The 19,003-nt window shown below is 37.7% G+C and overlaps 2 protein-coding genes and 1 long non-coding RNA gene across 4 annotated transcripts; 1 reads left to right on the top strand and 2 right to left on the bottom strand.

Annotated features, from left to right (window-relative positions):
• LOC149503060 (reticulocalbin-2) lies at window positions 1–12,182 on the bottom strand. Of its 2 annotated transcripts, none has more exons than XM_089740171.1 (7): window positions 11,276–12,182; window positions 10,958–11,105; window positions 8,321–8,471; window positions 7,067–7,144; window positions 5,344–5,464; window positions 4,691–4,814; window positions 1–3,858 (listed from the first exon to the last, which is right to left on the bottom strand). In XM_089740171.1, the coding sequence occupies exons 1-7, from the start codon at window positions 11,469–11,471 to the stop codon at window positions 3,690–3,692; spliced, it is 987 nt and encodes a 328-aa protein (XP_089596297.1). In that variant the 5' UTR covers window positions 11,472–12,182; the 3' UTR covers window positions 1–3,689. The 2 variants fall into 2 exon arrangements, with proteins under 2 accessions (XP_089596297.1, XP_089596296.1); XM_089740170.1 differs by having other exon boundaries at window positions 8,315–8,471; window positions 11,276–11,983.
• On the bottom strand, window positions 12,097–18,493 carry LOC149503058 (enhancer of mRNA-decapping protein 4). The gene is made up of 8 exons (XM_089740169.1): window positions 18,208–18,493; window positions 17,251–17,386; window positions 16,316–16,469; window positions 14,879–15,044; window positions 14,144–14,291; window positions 13,434–13,605; window positions 12,946–13,169; window positions 12,097–12,293 (listed from the first exon to the last, which is right to left on the bottom strand). Exons 1-8 carry the CDS (start codon window positions 18,446–18,448, stop codon window positions 12,113–12,115), a joined length of 1,422 nt encoding a protein of 473 aa, XP_089596295.1. The 5' UTR covers window positions 18,449–18,493; the 3' UTR covers window positions 12,097–12,112.
• On the top strand, window positions 12,850–14,577 carry LOC149503059 (uncharacterized). The gene is made up of 2 exons (XR_016325750.1): window positions 12,850–13,633; window positions 13,718–14,577. It is a non-coding gene; the product is annotated as an uncharacterized LOC149503059 (long non-coding RNA).
• Window positions 18,494–19,003: the final 510 nt, after the last annotated feature.

Genomic DNA, 19,003 nt, shown 5'->3' with positions numbered 1-19,003 from the left:
TACAATAAATATTATTTTATTAGAAGTCTACTTACATGATAACGTGTTTGGTCTCCTGTAAGTACTTACGAACACTAATAGCACACAAAGCGACAATCTAAATAGTTAGTTAGATTGTAATATTTGTTACCAAACAAGAAAATCACATTATTTTGATTTTACAGAATATTTGTGGATTTTCAATTTTGTACTGGCAACACTAATCCTATTTTTTTTCCTTCTACGATTCCATGCGTGCTCACAAACATTAAAAGTAATTATGTATATTTAATTAAAAAATTATGGCACGGAACAGTTTAAGATTTCTATAATTTCTAATTTCCATATAGAGAGGTGAAATTTGGTTAAAGCGACATTTCGCTTAATACATGACATTTATCTTTGTAATTAAAAGTCAATTTAATTTGGAATTACAACAGTTCGATATTTTCCATCGATCTTCAATTATTTTCACACCATTCAAATAACTGATTTTTTTTCATGTCTTTTGTTCAAATTTTAAATGTTAAATGTATGTATCTCTTGTAAAGGTTCAAAAAAGTCTCTTAACCTAGATAACCTTTTACCCCTCGATATTTAAATGACTGCAATTTTTAATCAGGCCATCTTGTATCATAATTTAATAAAAAAATTTATATGGGGTAATGTTATAATAGTATTTCGGTTTATTTGCTTGCACGTTGCGGATCATAAGTGGCTGACTAGTACTACATCTACTGCGTTAGACATTTGTGCACAATAATTATAAATTAATAAAACTAACTTAAATTTTAAGAAATGCATATTTTAAACATTCATTCATAGATTTTCCACCTCACTTCGTAATTTTAATTTAAAAAAAAACAAGTATCAAGAAATGTTCAAAGGGCTCTTTTAAAAAAATTTCAGTTATTAGTCAGCCCATAATAAACGTCTTTAAGAACTTTAATTGCTTAAAGGTGTTTACGTAAAGCAATTAAATTAAAATAATGACTTAAATATATTATATTATTCATTACCGATGTTAATGAATAAAGAAGGCTGTGTAAACGAAATAAGAATGTTGACAAATGTTTCGGAATAATTTTTATTTATTGCTTAAATATGTGAACGAACTCGTGACCCACCTGGTGTAAGGTGGTTTCCGAGCCTATACACATCACAACGCCCCCACCTACGTTGAGACATGAGGTCGTAGTCTCAATTGAAATGTATAATAGCTGCGCTGCTACCCTTCAAACCAGAATGCATGACTACTTCGCGACAGAAAGAGACAGTATTATGATATATACATGTATTTCTTGGTAGTGACTTATCAATGCCTTTGGCGATACGACTCGACGCTCGTATGATAGAAAAGAATACCGCTGCCCATTTTCTGATCAATCACAATACAACACTCTCAATATTAAAACAATTACATTTTAAAAAGTTTATCAAAGTCCTTATTATTCATAAAGTATATTTAATTAGAACCTAAAAGTAGAATGACTCGACAATACATTCTTATTTAGTTAAAATAATTATGTTAAGTATCAAATATTCGAGAATTTGTTACACGATACATCCTCTCCGCATTACTACAGCACCCCTCGTCCCCCCGCGCCCCCTGACGCTCTGGGATGAGCCTCCCCTCGCGGTGGTCCGTGAGCTCCATGGCGTGTTCCTCTTAAAATTAGTTTTGAAAACAGTGCGCGTTACGCAGCGGCGCTTTGTTGTGTTTCTGGCGTTGCTGATGTCCACGAGCGACCGTCGTAAGCTCGTTCCCCGTCAACAACGACGGACAAAAGTGAGTTCTCGCATGGGACGAGGGGACCACAAGGCGTCTTAATATCGAGCGTCACGAACGACACGAAATTGTCTCTCATAGCGTGACTAACTTTGAAAATGATCCTCTGTGTAACACTGCAAGTCTATAGAAGACATTTAAATACGCTTTTATTAGCTTCAGACGTATGTATGTAACGGAATCTTTGAACACGATTTTGACCCCCTTCAAAACGTCCGATTAACTCGAAATTTGGTATACTTATTAAGGACTGACAATTCAATATTAAAAAATATATATTGAAAAAATTAAAATTCAACTAAAAAGTGAAAAATAAATAAAAAAACGATTTAATTGTAAAAAAAAAAGCGTGGGGTACATGGTATCAGTAATTATAAATATTTTATGAACAGATATGAGTAGAAGGGTAGTTTTGATAATATCCTGAAAAGCACCCCAAGTTTTTTTTACAATAAAATATTTTTTTCTAACACTATTTTCAAATTCAAATTTATTAAAATTTATTTTCTATTTTGTAGTTGGATTTTCTATAAAAGCGTAATTTTCTATTTTGTAGTTGGATTTTCTATAAAAGCGTATTTTTTTACACTTTATTTTATTAAGTATATGCATTTTCATTGACCAGCTGTAGATTTTTGAATCCTAAGATTTTCTAGAATAACATCTACTAGATTTAGTCCCGTTTAACAGTCTTCTAGCCTTTGAACAAGTTTATGGTTCAATTATCAAACTAGTGATGTCTGTCTGTCTGTATTTGAAGTACATAATATTGTTTGTTACGAAAGTATGATCACTGGGCGGTATCAGCTTTTGGTTTTAAAGTATTTACTGAAATTACACACCGGGCGTTGGGAGATTTGGGTTGTTTAGCAGTAGGCAAATATGGGCTATAAATGTTGCAAATTACCAAGAGCGTGGCCAGAACGGTGTGTTTTAGCGCGCTATATCGACGCATTTTAAACTGAGTCAATAAGGCAATAAATGTCACTGACAGTAGGAATGTGCACGCTTACTGCAACCCGTTATCGATATTTAGCTCCCTGGGCACGCGGGATCGATGCGTCATCGTGACCATTACGATCTATAAAGTTGCTCTATGATTACGTCGAAACAAGTATTTTAGCTTACAAATTAAAAGCTTTTATTTTCAGATAGTGAAAAATTATTCTTATTAATACTTAACATAATTTAGCATACCGATCGTATCTATCCCGTTATCGATATGTACCTCTACAATTCTTGCGCACATTACACCTCTCCATAAGTCCTAAGTGCGAGTGAGGCAGACAGATAAATATGATTTATGACCTCAAGTTCATCAGTTCATAATGCATCTACTATAGTACAACACTAGGCACAACTCTAGTGAAGCGATACAACAACAAGTCGTCTGTAGCAAGCGTTTATTTATTTCCTATTGTAGTGCTGTGTAGTGCCGAGAGTAGTTTTACGACATTTTTATTTCAGTGTGCTTAGTGCGAGATTCTTAACGCTCTCGATAGCGTAAAAGTTAGTCAATTTAGTACGCAGTTGGAACAGCGCCCCTAGCGGGAAACGTACGCAAACGACGATCCATACAAATATGAGCTAACTTTTACGCTATCGAGAGCGTTAAAAAATTCGCGCTAAGCACACTGATTCCTGTTCGGATGGTTATTGTTATCATTACATAGTATAAAACAAAGTCGCTTCCTCTGTCCTTATGTATGCTTAAATCTTTAAAATTACGCAACGGACTTTGATGCGGTTTTTTTTAATAGATAGAGTGATTGAAGAGAAAGGTTTATATGTATAATAACATCCATTAAATAGTGGAGAAATCAATAATAAATTACAGTTTCCGAAGCGAGGGCGGGTCGCTAGTTAAATATAATTGAGATTAAAACGATGAAATGGAGTTAGGCGGGCGGGCGCGGGCCGCTCACAGCTCGTCGTCGAAGTGTTCCCCGAGCAGGTCGCGCGCGGCGTCCGACGCCTCGCTGCCCACGAACACGTCGTGGTGCCGCAGCACCTCCTCGAACGACAGCACGTCGTCGTGGTCGTCGTCGGCCGACGCGAACAAGTGCTCCACTTCCTCGTCAGCTATTTCCCTGGCAGATACGGTCCTTTACACTCTGCGGTCTCTCCCAGTACGCGATGCGAGGGGACAGCCCCTCGAACACGGAGACACGCGGCATGCATTCATGATATATACAAACCTTTCTCGCGTTCTCATATTTTGGTGATAAATTATACGAGGTAGTACTTGCCTAACGATCAAAATTCGACCAAAATCAAGATTCGACGCGACCGTAAGGACAATTTCGTTTTTTTTTTTGGACGAGCTCACGGCCCATCTGATGTTAAGTGGTTACCAGAGCCCATAGACATCTACAACGTAAATGCCGACACCCACCTTGAGACATGAGTTCTAAGGTCTCAGTTTTTACAGTACAACGGCTGCCCCACCCTTCAAACCTAAACGCATTACTGCTTCATGGCAGAAATAAGCAGAATGGTCGTACTCATCCGTGCGGACTCACAAGACGTCCTACCACAAGTCAGTACAACGGCCAGTAAGTCATTCACATAAAGTTCCATTGAAGCTCGTCAACGGCTGTTCAACACAGAACTAAAGAAAATTTGACAAACTGTAGAGAAAATGGCTCAAACGTTTTTATATCGCTGCCTTGCATCATGCACTGAGCAGTTAGCGCGGATGGTTGCTCGGACACGTGAAGTTTTGTATTGCCCGTGTAGGCAGACGAGCATACGGTCCACCTGATGGCGAGTGGTTACTGTCGCCCACGGACGTAAGCAATGTCAGTGACAGAGCCAAGGCCGCTGTTTACCGCGTGGAGGGCACGAACAAACAAACATTCACAGTTTGTAACCAAGATTGAGCTAGCACTACTAGTATTGATGAACGTATGGATGGCTCACTCGTTGTCAGGGATGACCCAGGCGCGGACCTCCGCCGCGTCCAGCGTCCCATCCCCGTTGAGGTCCAGCTCGTGGTCAAACTTGTCTTTCTCCGCCACCACCCACGCCTTGTCTTGCTGCGAGCCTGCAACACGTCACAGTGGCCCGGTGACAGCAGCAGGCGCACGTCACGCAAAACGCGCCGGTGCGTGTCGTGCTGTTGTAACCCTAGTATGAAGGCTATTTGGCCGACAGCCCTAATCAAGCTGCACGATCAGCATTCCCCCACAGCCAACCTGGTGTTAAGTGGTTACTGGAGCCCATAGACATCTACAACGTAAATGCGCCACCCACCTTGAGATATAAGTTCAGGTCTCAGTATAGCTACAACGGCTGCCCCGCCCTTCAAACCGAAACGCATTACTGCTTCACGCAGAAATAGGCAGGATCGTGGTACGTACCCGTGCGGACTCAGAAGATGTCCTACCACCAGTGTAAGAGTAGAGTCCTCCTATTACGTCCGCCCTGCAAATAGATAGTCTTCTCCTATCCTCTGACCTGAGCGGTTGATTCCCACCTCTGAATCAGTGCCCGTGACTGTCATCGGAACCCCATAACTTAGTATTTCTTTTTTTTTTTATTTAAGTGGCGAAACCCGCTAATCCAGTGCGTACCTCTGTCGGCGATGAACTCGCTGAAGTCGACGCTGCCGTCGCGGTTGGCGTCCTTCTCCCGCAGAGCCTGCTGCACCAGGAACTCGTGCATCTGGGAGTGCTCCTCCGGATTCGTGAACACCTGCACGATAAGTCGATACCAAAGTTTGATAACTGTTACGCCGGTAAGAATAACGCCATCTATCGCCGAATAGTCGAACGAACGAGGATCTAGTGGCAACTAGAACGCTCGAGAATTACAACGCCATCTATTGTCAGATAGCGGAAACACAATACTCGACTTGTGTGGAATACTCTCGATAATTCTAGGGATGTGGTATCGGCTATAAAATTGTTGCAGAGATGACACGCAGTCAGTCTGTCATCGTAACTACTCGAAGTGAAACAGCGAACAGATCACCTGAAGCGAAGCGGAAGATAAGAATTGAGAGTTTTAAAGTATTTGTTGAGTGTTTTAAGTGTACTAAGTGTTGAATACAGTTTTAAGTTGTACTTTGGTGGAAGCTTTATTTATCCCGAACCCCAGCGCGTAGCATTACGTTAACGTACGCGCTCGTGGAAGCGGCCACGTAATCTAAGCTTAGGTACAACTGACGTTTCAAAAATATTTAAACCAAATAGGTACTTCCAGAGGCACTTTTGTAGTCACTACGTGTAGTCCTAGGACAGTCTAGTAGTAGTCAGCTATCTATCATCATACAGTACAAGATATTTGACAAAAGATTGAATTCGTCTGAAACCTGAAATAACGTTGTTTTCAAAATAACTTTACGAAAGTATTCACAAAATCTCACTAAACATCTTCCCTTTGTCGCTTCCTAGCATGGCACATAAGTTAACTTTTTAACTAGAAAAAATTTACCGGATTCGAGATATTTGACATCAATTCAAACAAATATAATTACGTAAGTAGATATAGATGGATTGCGTGAAAGACGATATGGGTAAGAGAGGAGTGAACGAAGAAATGATATATGATAGAGAAGTATGGAAGGGGAAAACACGTTGCGCCGACCTCAGGTGACTGGGAGAAGTGCAGGAGAATGACGATAATTACGTAAGTAGAGCTAAATATATAGTTACGTATATAAATATTTTCTATTATAAAAATTGGAATGATAGACACATATGCAATCCTACATAATTGTGCAATATATTACTCTCTAAATGCAGATTAATATTTCTTTTTATAGTTTAGTTAGCGTTCGATCAGCTTATGTACAGTAGTATTATTATGATCTTAAAACTTATATCAGATTGAACTAAGATTGTAAATACTACATACACACATACATACTACATAATGTATTGGTGCATATTTATTATTTGTTTATAATTGAACTTAACATTGGTGCAACATCGCGTAACCGATGCTACAGGGCGTTGTGTATTAAGTGTGTGTGTGTGTGTGCTCGCTAGTGTCGGTGACCCCGCTACGTACAGGGTGCTCTGACGTGTGCAATTCAATTATATATTTTTTTAAATATTAATTGTATATTACTGGAGTCTATTTAACATTGTTTCTAATTTCCGAAGAAAAGCTTTTAGATCAGCTTGGTATGTGTCGGGATGTTATTTAGAGTAAGATTAATGCTTTCCGATTAGTTTCGTTCTAATGAAACGCTCCTTTTAAAATTTTCGATTAATTCAGTGGTACACAATTAACAACTAGGACTGTAAAACAAAAGTACGTGCCGATATTAAATCATAATGTAATAATTACCTCAAATTCATCAAGATTCAATTTCCCGTCGCCGTTCTTATCGGCGACCGACCACATCGCTTTCTCTTCTTGTAACAGCTGTTGGAAAAATATTTTGTCTGCACAACAGTGACTAATCAGATTAGACGAATTACTCATCATTACTGAAGTTTGTTACCGGTTTAAGGGGCGGAAAAGCCGTTATGTTGTCCAATTGAATTTCGACTCTATGTTTCAAGGTGCATAGCGGTATTCACATTCTCATCTAAATATACTATAGGCTTTGAATAACCACGTACCAGTTTCGTCGGTTTAAAGGGCGGAAAAGCCGTTATGTTATCCAATTGAATTTCGACTCTATGTTTCAAGGTGCATAGCGGTATTCACATTCTCATTTAAATAGACTATAGGCTCTGAGTAACCACGTACCAGTTTCGCCGATTTAAAGGGCGGAAAAGCCGTTATGTGGTCCAATTGAATTTCGACTCTATGTTTCAAGGTGAATAGCGGTATTCACATTCTCATCTAAGTATACTATAGGCTTTGAATAACCACGTACCAGTTTCGCCGATTTAAAGGGCGGAAAAGCCGTTATGTGGTCCAATTGAATTTCGACTCTATGTTTCAAGGTGCATAGCGGTATTCGCATTCTCATGTAAATAGACTATAGGCTCTGAGTAACCACATACCAGTTTCGCAGTGAGTTCATTTGCGTTTGTTATCTACAGCGATAAAAATTTATGTTAAAATGAACGTTTGTCTTGTTTGTTAGTACGTGATTTATGCGCTAGCACCTCCTTCTTTCATTAAAAAAAATACAATTTTATATCGCATTAAATAAATTAAAATCTGGGTGAAAGACGAAACTAAAAAATCAAAAGTGAACAAAAAAGAAATCCTTTAAGACCAGTTCATTTACCGAACGGTATTCCACTATGAATAAATTCGGCATACCGGTTTAAATGCTACGTAGATACATATGTAACACTTATTCTTTGCCTAAATAAAAAAAATAAAACAACATTTCAATTTGCGTGATTGACGTTGACCACGTATACCGTTGTGACGTAAATAAAACGTCAGAAACTGTTAATAAAAATGTAAGATCGACACCAAAATTCTCCAATTATTACCAAGAACAAGACCTGGCTGTATGGACTAAAGTCTTGCCTTTCCCATTAGGGATAAATGAATACCATCATGTAAGATCGACAATTAAGGCATCCAAGCAACGTCGTCACCCGGTAGAAGTGTAAGTAATGTCCGCACCCGTACCATGCCAGAGTCTCCCGTGTCTTCTGGTCCGACCTCCTCCTCGGTGTCCACTCCGAACGCGTCTTGTAGGTACTCGGACCAAGTCACAGACCCGTCGCGGTTCTCGTCCGCTTCTGACATACGTTCTTCTGCCTCTTCTCTGGATAGCTTCCTGTTGTTAACAGCGGTATAAACATATAGCAATCATTATATAACATGTGTACTTGAGGTTCTCTATTAATAACCCACTACCTATTACCCCTCACTCTCCACCACCCAGTGGCTGAACAAAACCTGTGTCCGTAAGCATAGTAGTATAGGACACTGGGTTATTTGGATCTCAATTCACACCCGATCCTGTAGACCGAATGGTAAATAATCGATGTCGCCCAAAACACGTCATTACGTATCCTCCCGATTCATTAACGGTGCTTCTAGATACCACAAGCACCGGTCACCGTCCTCGTCGAGCCCTTCGTCGCAAACGACGAGTGAATTAACCCATGGACACAGCCCACTGAGTTTCTTGCCGGATCTTCACAGTGGGTCGCGTTTCCGATCCGGTGGTAGATTCTGCGAAGCACTGCTCTTGCTAGGGCCAGTGTTAGCAACACTCCGGTTTGAGCCCCGTGAGGTCACCTATATTTTAGGGCGAAGCTGAAATAGCCTCTCAAGGCCCCTAACACTGACCCTAGCATGATCTCAGTGATTGGTTCCTATCCTGCAACCTGGAGGTGACTGCTATGCGCCACAAAACAGTTTTTCTACTGATGAGAGATTACAATGGGTGCAGAAAAGGAAGAACATAACTTTCATATTTATTTTGTGCTAATCTTTGCCGATTCTGACAGAATAGCTATGGATAACATAGCATCCATTTTTGCAGTGTTCAAGGAAGTAAGAATTCAATAGCATTTAATGACTATAATACAGTTACCCCCCTGTCTGCAAAGCTAAAGTAATGTAAATAATAGAATTTTATCATATAGTGAAATTGATTAAAATATTCCAAAGCACTTAGTGAAATTTGTGTTGTGTTTAGTGAAAAGTGGTTAGGAAAATAAAAATATATATATATATTTATCTTATTTTTATCTATCACACCTCTTTCATACTAAGCTCATTTTAAAAAAATTAAAGAAAGAATGGTCTTCATGTATTACAAATGTTTTGTCAAACTTTGAGGGGCAAGCTAAATTTCCTAAATGTATAAAATCAATGTATTCTGTATTTGCCATTAGAATTCACTAAAAAAAAACTAGGTTTTATCTGGACTAAAAATACTTAATAAAAAAATTAATATTCAAATCAAATCATGTTACTTTGTTTTGAAAATAGTCCTAGGATATGCCTGTGTTCAGTTCTTTTCGATTGTAAATAATATATTTGCTGAAAGCGAAAATGTGGGTGTTGCAACTTATCATAAATTAACTAATTAAATAAACAAACGAATCTATTATTTTTGTTATCAGTTAACTGTAAATGTACCACATGTGAGTAGTTAATGTAAGATTCCATGCTGTGGGTGTTAGGTAATGTTACAATAAACAATTCTATCTTCTGTATTGTTTACTATTGTGAGAAGAATGTTTATTGTTTGAAAATTTTGTATCTCAATTTTTTTTGTATTCAGTCCAACACTTATGAATTGAGATCTGAGTATCGAGGTAGAGACAAATGAAATAGCAAGTCTCTCTTAACTCAAGTGAATGCCAGTCTTCACACTTTAGGTCTCAAGTAAACTGATTAAGATGGTCAATGCCTGAGATAACAGGTTAAACTATTGAAGGAACTGGAATGGTGATTGTGAGATAACTCCCATCGGCATGAGACAATTTCTGCAGAACTAATATTGTAGGTCCAAGTAATGGATCAAAGGAATACATTTTTTTATTTCAAAACTATCAAATATTGTTTTGTATTGACATTAGGACACATGAATTTTGAGTGTTATGAATTTACTTAGATTTAACCTAATTTATTATTTCATTTAATTACTACAAGAATAATGAATAAAAAATAATCTTACTGAAATTCATAACTAAAATATTCTGTGGCAATGAAATACAAATGTAACACAGGAAAAGTGGTGGAATAGAAAGACTAAGACACATGATAGCAATAGTGATTCTTAACTGTACACAGTTACTATTTATTACATTTAGGCTTAAATAATATATGTATTTTGTAATTTATGTACGTTGCAATGGATATAATAACTTTTTAAAGCATTCGAATACATGGGTTCTGGTTTTGGGAGGGTCTCAGGGTTGAGGCTGCATCCTTTGACATTTCATCGCATGTTAAAACAATATTATCATTGTTGGATTTAAAAAATAGTCTTTTTTGATTTTATTAAGATAGCAGTTACTGCCCTGCAATAAGCCAAAAGAAAAGTTTCTTTTTGCGCAGAATGTTCTGTGAGTATATGTAATAAATGAGATCAGCAGGATTGTTTAAATCAGATCTTGTTTGAGACACAAAGAAAAGCATGCTACATCTATACACCCATAGTTAATATTGAAATTTATATACACTGTTTTCAATATTATTTTTGGATATCATTGATTTTAATATTATATTAATAATTTTCTTTAAATCATATAAATTATTATTAATTATTTTATTAAATATAAATCATTAGTTATTCTCACTTACACAAAAGAGTTTAGAATCCATTTCTTAAGTTCAATTCGGTCAATGTTCTGATCGTTGTTGAGATCCATCTTGGGTAGCATTAGAGCCAGGCGCCGCTTTGCCTCCTCAGGGCTCAGACGATCAAACTCCTCGCTCTCCTTCACGCTGCCTATGGAGTAAAAATACGTGACCACCAGGATGCACGGCACAGTGACCAGCAGCGCGTGTTTAACGGACATGACACGCGGCTTCCTTTGCGATTCTTATCGTACACTAACATTGCAACAGCCCGCCGAGAGCCGCTACGTCACAATCACCAAGAAAGGTAATAAAACGCACCTAAAATGGCTTCGTGATCAAATTCCGTGTTGTGCCCAGAGTCTCCATAGTGCTCGTGGTCCCTGGACCGGTAGCTGCCGTCAGATTCGCGCTCCAAGTTATCAACACTATGTCCGTGTGCGGCGGCCGACGAGAAATACAAATTATTAAACAGAAGAACAATTAAAACACATCTGTAGGCCATCTTATCAAACATATGCAAGAACTGGTTCGATTTTAATCTCAGCTTAATACTTTTGTTATGCAAATTTCATTATATATCCTTGTTTATTTTTATAGGTTCAATGAAACTGCTAAGAATACCGAATGACAGGACTAATTGTTGATTGACAGATGGGCGGATGTTTAGTTTAGTTTGTTCTCTTTGTTGTTTTAATTTAACTGAGAGGCAGAGTAAGCTAGTCTAGAAGTGCCAAGTAGAAGTTTACAGTAGTTCCAAAATCCTAGGAAAGACAAATTAATTTATTACAATTTTAGTTAAGAAAATTATAGTTGTGAAAATCTTTAATTGATTTTATAGTACATGGAGCTTAGTTTGCTGCTTGTTTGTAACAGATAGTTCAAACTCAATAACGTATCAGCAATATAAATCACAATACAGTAGAGGAATTCATTGTACATGCAAACTTTTTTAAATAATAATTTTATATGTTCTAGTTGAGTATTAACTACAATGGAAGCTATACTTTTCTAGACAAATAAGTACATATCTTGTGCAAATAATGGATCGAAGATTTATTGATTCCATTTGAAAAACAACACATGTTATTTTATTGTGCATTACTAATTCGAAGAAAAATAAGTAGAAATGACGTAGTCTGTAGTAATAAACAACATTTATTTCAACAAATTATCTGCAGCCATAACGATCAACGCCACTCTGCGGCTTGCAACATGGTTTGGAAATGAAGAAAGGAACTTCGTGAGATGTCTGCGAACTTCTCCTACGACCAGGGGGAGGTATGCTCGGGTGTCAGGGTGAGCCGTGTTCAAATTCGTTATTGCATCTTCAATGTACCTGTAGAAATGTATTTTTTTTTCGTATATATTTGTAATGTAAGTTTACGTGAGTTTTCTTATTTTTTTATATAGGCCATGTGTTAGATAGCTGTCGAATTGTGTAGATGTCACAATGTGCTTGCCGACACTGGTCTTGAGACATACGCTCAAGTCTCAGTTGTATTGTCTGGCGGATATCCTACCCTTCATACAGCAATGCATTGCTGCTTCGACGCCCTTCCAAATTAATTTTCAGTAATTACGCAAATTTATAAATCTTTAGTTTTAGTAATTAGTATTATTTTCATAAGCATCATGATCAGCTTATATCAGTCCACTGCTGGACATAGGGCTCGATCCAGTTGTACGCCACTTGCCTTGCCAGCCACTCTGCATAGATCGTCACTCCAGCTTCCTGCACCACATTTGCCAATTTGTGGTCTCTACTCAAAAACACGTTTATCCCAACGGTTATCGATTCTGCGGCTCATATGGCCAGCCCGTTGCCACTCAGCTTACTAGTTCACTGTGGTATGTCGCTAACTTTTATTTTCTGTCCGATCACCTTGTTTCAGATTCGATCCTTTACAGAAACTTCAAGCATAGCCCTATCCATAGTTCCTATAAAAAAAGTATTTAGTTTAGATGTTCGTAGAGAAAAATCATTGTACCTGCATTTGAGAATTGTGTCGTGTACCATATCAGTAGCAAGTTGTTGGACAAGCGACAATAGAACTGGCTGCCGCAACTGGCACGGGGGCGTGAACACGTGCAGCGGCTCCGCGGCGCGACATGCCGCCATCACTAGCGACAAGTCGGCAGCAGACAGCGCGCGCTCAAACGAACCGTTCACATCTCCGTCATTCATCTGTTTCTTAATCTCGGCCGACTTCATCTGTTGATTTGTACGATTCTACGTTAACTACCCAGCCCAAAGGGTTTTCAGTGTAAATGTTCAAATAAATCCAAACAATGCTGTCTTAGTTATCTGTGCAATGCTGATAAAGAGATGTGAGAATCATGTGTTGTTTACGCAGACGACTGCTTTATATCTCTCATAGAAGACGCAGAAGAATTTAGAGATTATTTGTTTTTGTTATTTGAAAGAATTGTCCGATTTTAATCTATCCGACGAGCGCTATAATATTGATAAAAATACCAATTGGTCTATAATGGAGTGTTCTGGATCAGCTGGTTGCGGCGGACTTGTGACTTTATTAACATAGTCCTCGGGCGTCGCTAGCTCAACGATATCATCTGTCGGAAGAATTTGCGCGTTGAACATATCTAGAACTTTCTGACGCCATTGTTTTAGTTCTTTGTGGAGAAATCTAAAAAGAAACAAAGAGAAAGATTCCTGTCAGTAAAATTTTAATTGAAAACATCGATAACACATGAAATAAAATCAATTTACCTACTACAAAAAGAATGGTTGGTTTTCAGAAAGTGCCGAAACAGTGCAAATCACTATAATCTATAGGAATAGGCACACAGCCTTAAGGAATTTAAAATTTATGATGATCTCAAACAGAAGGACGACATGCGCAGAACAACTCTGACAGTGCAGTAAAGAATGGAAGGAATGTACCTAATATTACGTAGTATTGTTTCTAAAAGATAAGCTGCCAGCACGCAATGGTAGGTGCCACCATCGTACCTAGTAACAATCAGACATTCTAGGGAGGCTAGTTGTGCCAATTAATTGAGATAATAATGTTAAATGTCAAGGTGGATATTTTCATTGAGCTTATATGTGGACTTCGTTAACAGTTTAAAACCAAGTGGGGGTAGGCTTTTCTAGCTATTCTATTTAAAAAAAAATTTATAAAAATTAAAGCTTTGTAATTTTCAAACAATGAACACACATACTCTTCGACGGAGCATTGGAGTGTGCTGATGAGATTCTTCTCAGGGTCACTGGCGGCTTCCACTATGGATTGGTGCCGTTCCAAAGCACGACGCAAAACTTTTGACGTTTTATACACGGATTTCGACAAGGAAGCCGAGTTTTCTTCCACTGTATAAAATAAAAACAAGAAGTTTTAATAAAAATGTGTGAACAAATTTATCGTGCGTTAACCATTAATTGCATATTTAGTGTTGGCGGGAAAACAACGACGCGGATGTTACGGTTACGGAAACTGAAGAAAGACACGTGGCATACCATGAACTGGTATATTATTACATTTGAAGACTTCGTGAAGTAAGGGAGCGGGATATTTCTATTTAGGTTATATTTGCCTATTCGTTGTTTACAGTCACAAGAATCATCCATGACTATTAATAAAGCTGTTAATAGTACAGTAGGTGTCTTTTTCATCTGTAGTTAGACCATTGTTAGTGTAAGTTTAAATTTTATCGTGTTGTTATTTAAATACGCAAAGACAAAAGAGTTAAGTACAATTTTCTTCTCTGTTTATCAATAGATTTAGTTTACTGTTATCATTCAATTATTTTCCGAAATACTTTTTTTAATGTCAATAACAGATTAAAAGACAATGTATTTTAAATTAAATATTTAAATTGAGTCTAAAGAATGTGGTATGGCGGTGTTTACGGTCGGATCCGGGGTATTGGGTTAATCTAGTTAATCTCAAAACAGACATTCAATAAAAGCTTCCTCGATGACTTTGGTGATGTGCCGCACAAGACGCCGATGCGAGCGCTCCAACACAGGCAAGTATAAAGTTGAACAGTCACTTGAGACGCAACTCCCGATCACTTCCTTCACTGATTCGGCCGTGGCTCGTACCATCTGTTCTTTTAACTCCTGCCACAGATAAATTATGTAATTAGGACGGGTTGCTTTGTCAAGGCGTCCCTCTTTTTTGTTATGAATTTGTACAATTAACTACGCGCGATTCGTGATTTCAAAATTTTCGAATGCGATAAACTTTTCGAATTCCTAAGTAATATGGAAATTTGCCTACATGAGAAACTAGATCGTCTTCTTTCATAACGCAATAAAAATGCAAAACAAGCTAAATATATAATATACCACCACACTACACTATAACAAGTATGGTCGTAATAAAATGTTAATTTAATAGTTTTGGAACAGTTTTGTCGTGCGGTGGCGCTGAATACTAAGAACGGCTGGCGACCGAAAATAAAATAGAATTGAAATTTGCTTCAGCACAATGATAGTATAGATGATATAGATTATAATGAATATGTACCTACCTCTAATATTTAAAACTAAGTATACGATTGCTAAAAAACGACAGCAAAACTATTTAATAAAATATTTCACTTCTATTGACTGCAATCAACATAGAAATACAATAAAAATGAAAATCGACCTCATCTCTTAGAGCGGGTGGTGGCATTGATGTGGATGTGCGGATTTACGCCAGATGGTTATAACTTAGACAGGGCGTTATAAAAAATTTGGCATAAAAGCTTGAGGCCTGCCTGCTAAGTGGTTATCGGATACAATCGAGACTACATGGTCATCTCGATGCCTCCAACACTACGCTAACTCCAAATTCGTAGCTTTACAGGAGGAGCGTTTAAACGAAAAAAAGTTGATAAACCTTTATTATTGCAGATATATTTATGTTTTTTTTTGTGTAACTAGCTGATTTACTCTTGCTTCGAACCCCATCAATAATGATTAATTGTAATACTTTTAACATAGTGAAGCGATTTGCGTGAAAAACGAAAATTTCAAAACTTTGAGTTAGAGTAGTGTTCATTGGAGGCATCGATCTAATGTTGTCAGGAAAAAATAGGACAAGACTTTATCACTTCATCACCATTTTAACAATAATAATTTATAAATTAAATGGCTATAGAGCAAGAAAGAGCAACTTGCGGCCCGCCAAGCATTTCTAAGATTGAATTTATTTTATCGACTTTTTCCCATCAATTCGTTTTTCTGTTCTTTTCTTCTTTGTTTTTGATAAAGAAATAAAGTTTCGTAAATTATTAAGAAGAGTTAATCTACAAATGTCCGGCCCGCCAAAAAAAATATTAAATTTAAATCGGCCTATTCATTAAAAAGGTTGCTCACTCCTGGTAATGAGTATTCTAACTAACCTCGCTCTGCAAGAAGTTGACTAGAGCATTGCTGATTTCCCGGTCCATGGAGATCCCGCGCTTAGATTCAATAGCATCCAGTAAAGTTTTGGCGCGAACGTTGATGGATTGGTCTTTCATGCTGGAAGCATCTGCTTTGTCTAGATCTTTAATTCTGTACAAATTATGTTATTTGTTTTAATGTGTTTCAAACATACCTATACCTCAATTAAGTCGTTGAAATTCTACATCATTCGAACTTGATCTTCCCTTGACAGCAAGTAGGTAAGTGACGTGAAGGAATCCTCGCTAGTGTACTCACTAAAGTGTATCACTAAAGTGTATAATATATACTTAGATAATACTTATTTAACAATTGTCACGGCAAAGGGACACTTGGATTCTCTAAATTTCACTAGTTTCCATTTGGTAAAAGAAAGCACGCACCACCTGCCTTGAATTGATGATACAATGTCAAAAACTAGTAACCTTGAAATTTAAAAACAATTGTGTAAACTTTCAAACCAATCAGATGTGCGGACGTATAATATAATAATAGTAACAGTGACCGATGTGTTCATTCATTAAATAAATTAAAAAATACACCGTTCAAAACAGAAGGTGCTGATCATACTGAACATGTGTTTCAGTGCTTTGGAGCGAGCTGCGAGAAGTGACAAGAACATTTTAACAAACCCATCATCAATCAAAATTAACTATCTTAATTTCATAACTCTCCAAACTTCAAATTTTGTAACTAAATTGAGACCTTAGAACGTATATCTCAAGGTGGGTGGCGCATTTACGTTGTAGATGTCTATGGGCTCCAGTAACCACTTAACACCAGGTCGGCTGTGAGCTCGTCCACCCATATAAGCAATAAAAAAAACAAAAAAAAACTCCAAGATTCAAAAGTGTTAATAAAATTCAAGTATAGGAAATCACTCAATAGGTACCTTTGTGAAAAAGCATTCTTCACTAGTTCAGAGAAGACCTGGTTGTGGGCATTCTCTGCTTTCTTAATTGTGGCTTTGGAGTTGCGTATTTCTTCCTTAAGGGTGGTCAACAATCTGCACTGCTCTAGGAACATATCTGTGTTTTGAGAAACGTGTTTAATATTTAAAATATTGTAAGTAATTAAGGTTAGGTTGCGTCGTTAGAGGTGACTAAAGGATTCACCGGAAAACAGGTAGCAGCGTTCTCTGAACGTTATACCAGGGAACTGTGATCCCCAGTGGGCATACTCTTGGATTTATTGTCATCTCGTACGGAGAGTTACTAATATACCGATTATTTCGCCCGTGAAGCAGTCATACGTTCCGCTTCGCGTAGGACAGTTTTTTATAATACAACTAGCTGTACCCGTCCGCTTCGCTGGGCTTATTATTTCTCACCCCCACAAAGATTCTCATCATTAACGCCCCCGCGACAGGTATAGTGAGTCCAACAATTAGCCTATCCATTAAGTGCATGTATTTTCTACATGGATACCAAGTTTCAAGTCAATCGGATGCACGGTTCAGTAGTTATAACGAAACATCCGTAAAAACCAATGTAGATTTATATATTAGTATAGATTGACCTCATGTTTCAATATGAATGGCAGTATAACGTTGTCTAATGTCGAACGATGTCTAAGAGCTCCAGTAACCATGTGAGCCGTGAGCTTGTTCACGCGTCTCCCCATTTATATAAGAAATCACTAAATTAGTTCACAATAGCTGCATTCTTTTTTAAATTGTAATAATTCCATTTAGTTTTAGGCAGCAAACGCGGCCTATGTGATATAACACAACATGATGAGTAAAGCAATAGAATAGGTTTATCTTCGAATTGTGTGCCAACTTAAGCAGGATCGAGTTTTCTCCTGTCATGTCACCTTACATGCTAATTTTGTTTAATTTTGTACTAACCACTAAGCCTATCGATTTTCTGTTCCAAGCAAGACAGTATCTCTCCATTGATCACTTTTTCTTCGAAGCCACTGTCCTCCTTACTTTCCTCCACCGCGTCATCAGAGTCAGACATCATGACGTACAATTCCACAGAAGATTCGCTAGTGCGATGCACGCGGAGCCTTTCATTATTACCATCGTTTTGTAATGAGCACAGCGATTTTGATTTCTTAAGGTTTTGATTTTTAGATAAACTCATATTTTCACTCAAGATAGTAAACGTTTCGATTCAATTAACAATTTTAAACTACCCTCTTTAGTGGTTAATATTTATTTATAGGTAACCTAACAGTAGTTAGGTTTCACTGCTGAATTTATCGAAGCGCTTGTATCTAATTAAGATGCTTAATCTAACTATATCTTGAATCCATTTCTTCAGATTGAGAATGTAATTTAAATAAAATAGTCCGCAAATCCTCACCATGCCACCTATTAATTTTTATATTTTTCTTACTTATAAGATCTAATCTGAATGGACAAGATGCATTTCTACTAAGAGTATTTCATATGCACACATAATTGATGTACCCCGTGATCTGTAAGTGGAGTAAAATGTCCCTTCGGAACAAGGTGACACTTACAAAACTTGTCTAAGCCCGTCATGGCTCCCCACCCAACGTGGTCTCGCCTTGTCGCGGCGGTGGGGCTTAAGCGTGCACCCCGATACCGTGGAGCAGCGTTGTCTGCACAGGGGTGCCGCGAACAAAGAAGACTGCACACCGTGTTCCCTTTTCCCACCTTTGATGGACAAAGG

The sequence above is a fragment of the Bombyx mandarina genome, chromosome 04 (assembly GCF_030267445.1).
Source record: "Bombyx mandarina strain Sakado chromosome 04, ASM3026744v2".
NCBI lineage: Eukaryota > Metazoa > Arthropoda > Insecta > Lepidoptera > Bombycidae > Bombyx > Bombyx mandarina.
Note: the sequence above shows the minus strand (reverse complement) of the source record. Positions and strands in the feature narration are given on the sequence as shown.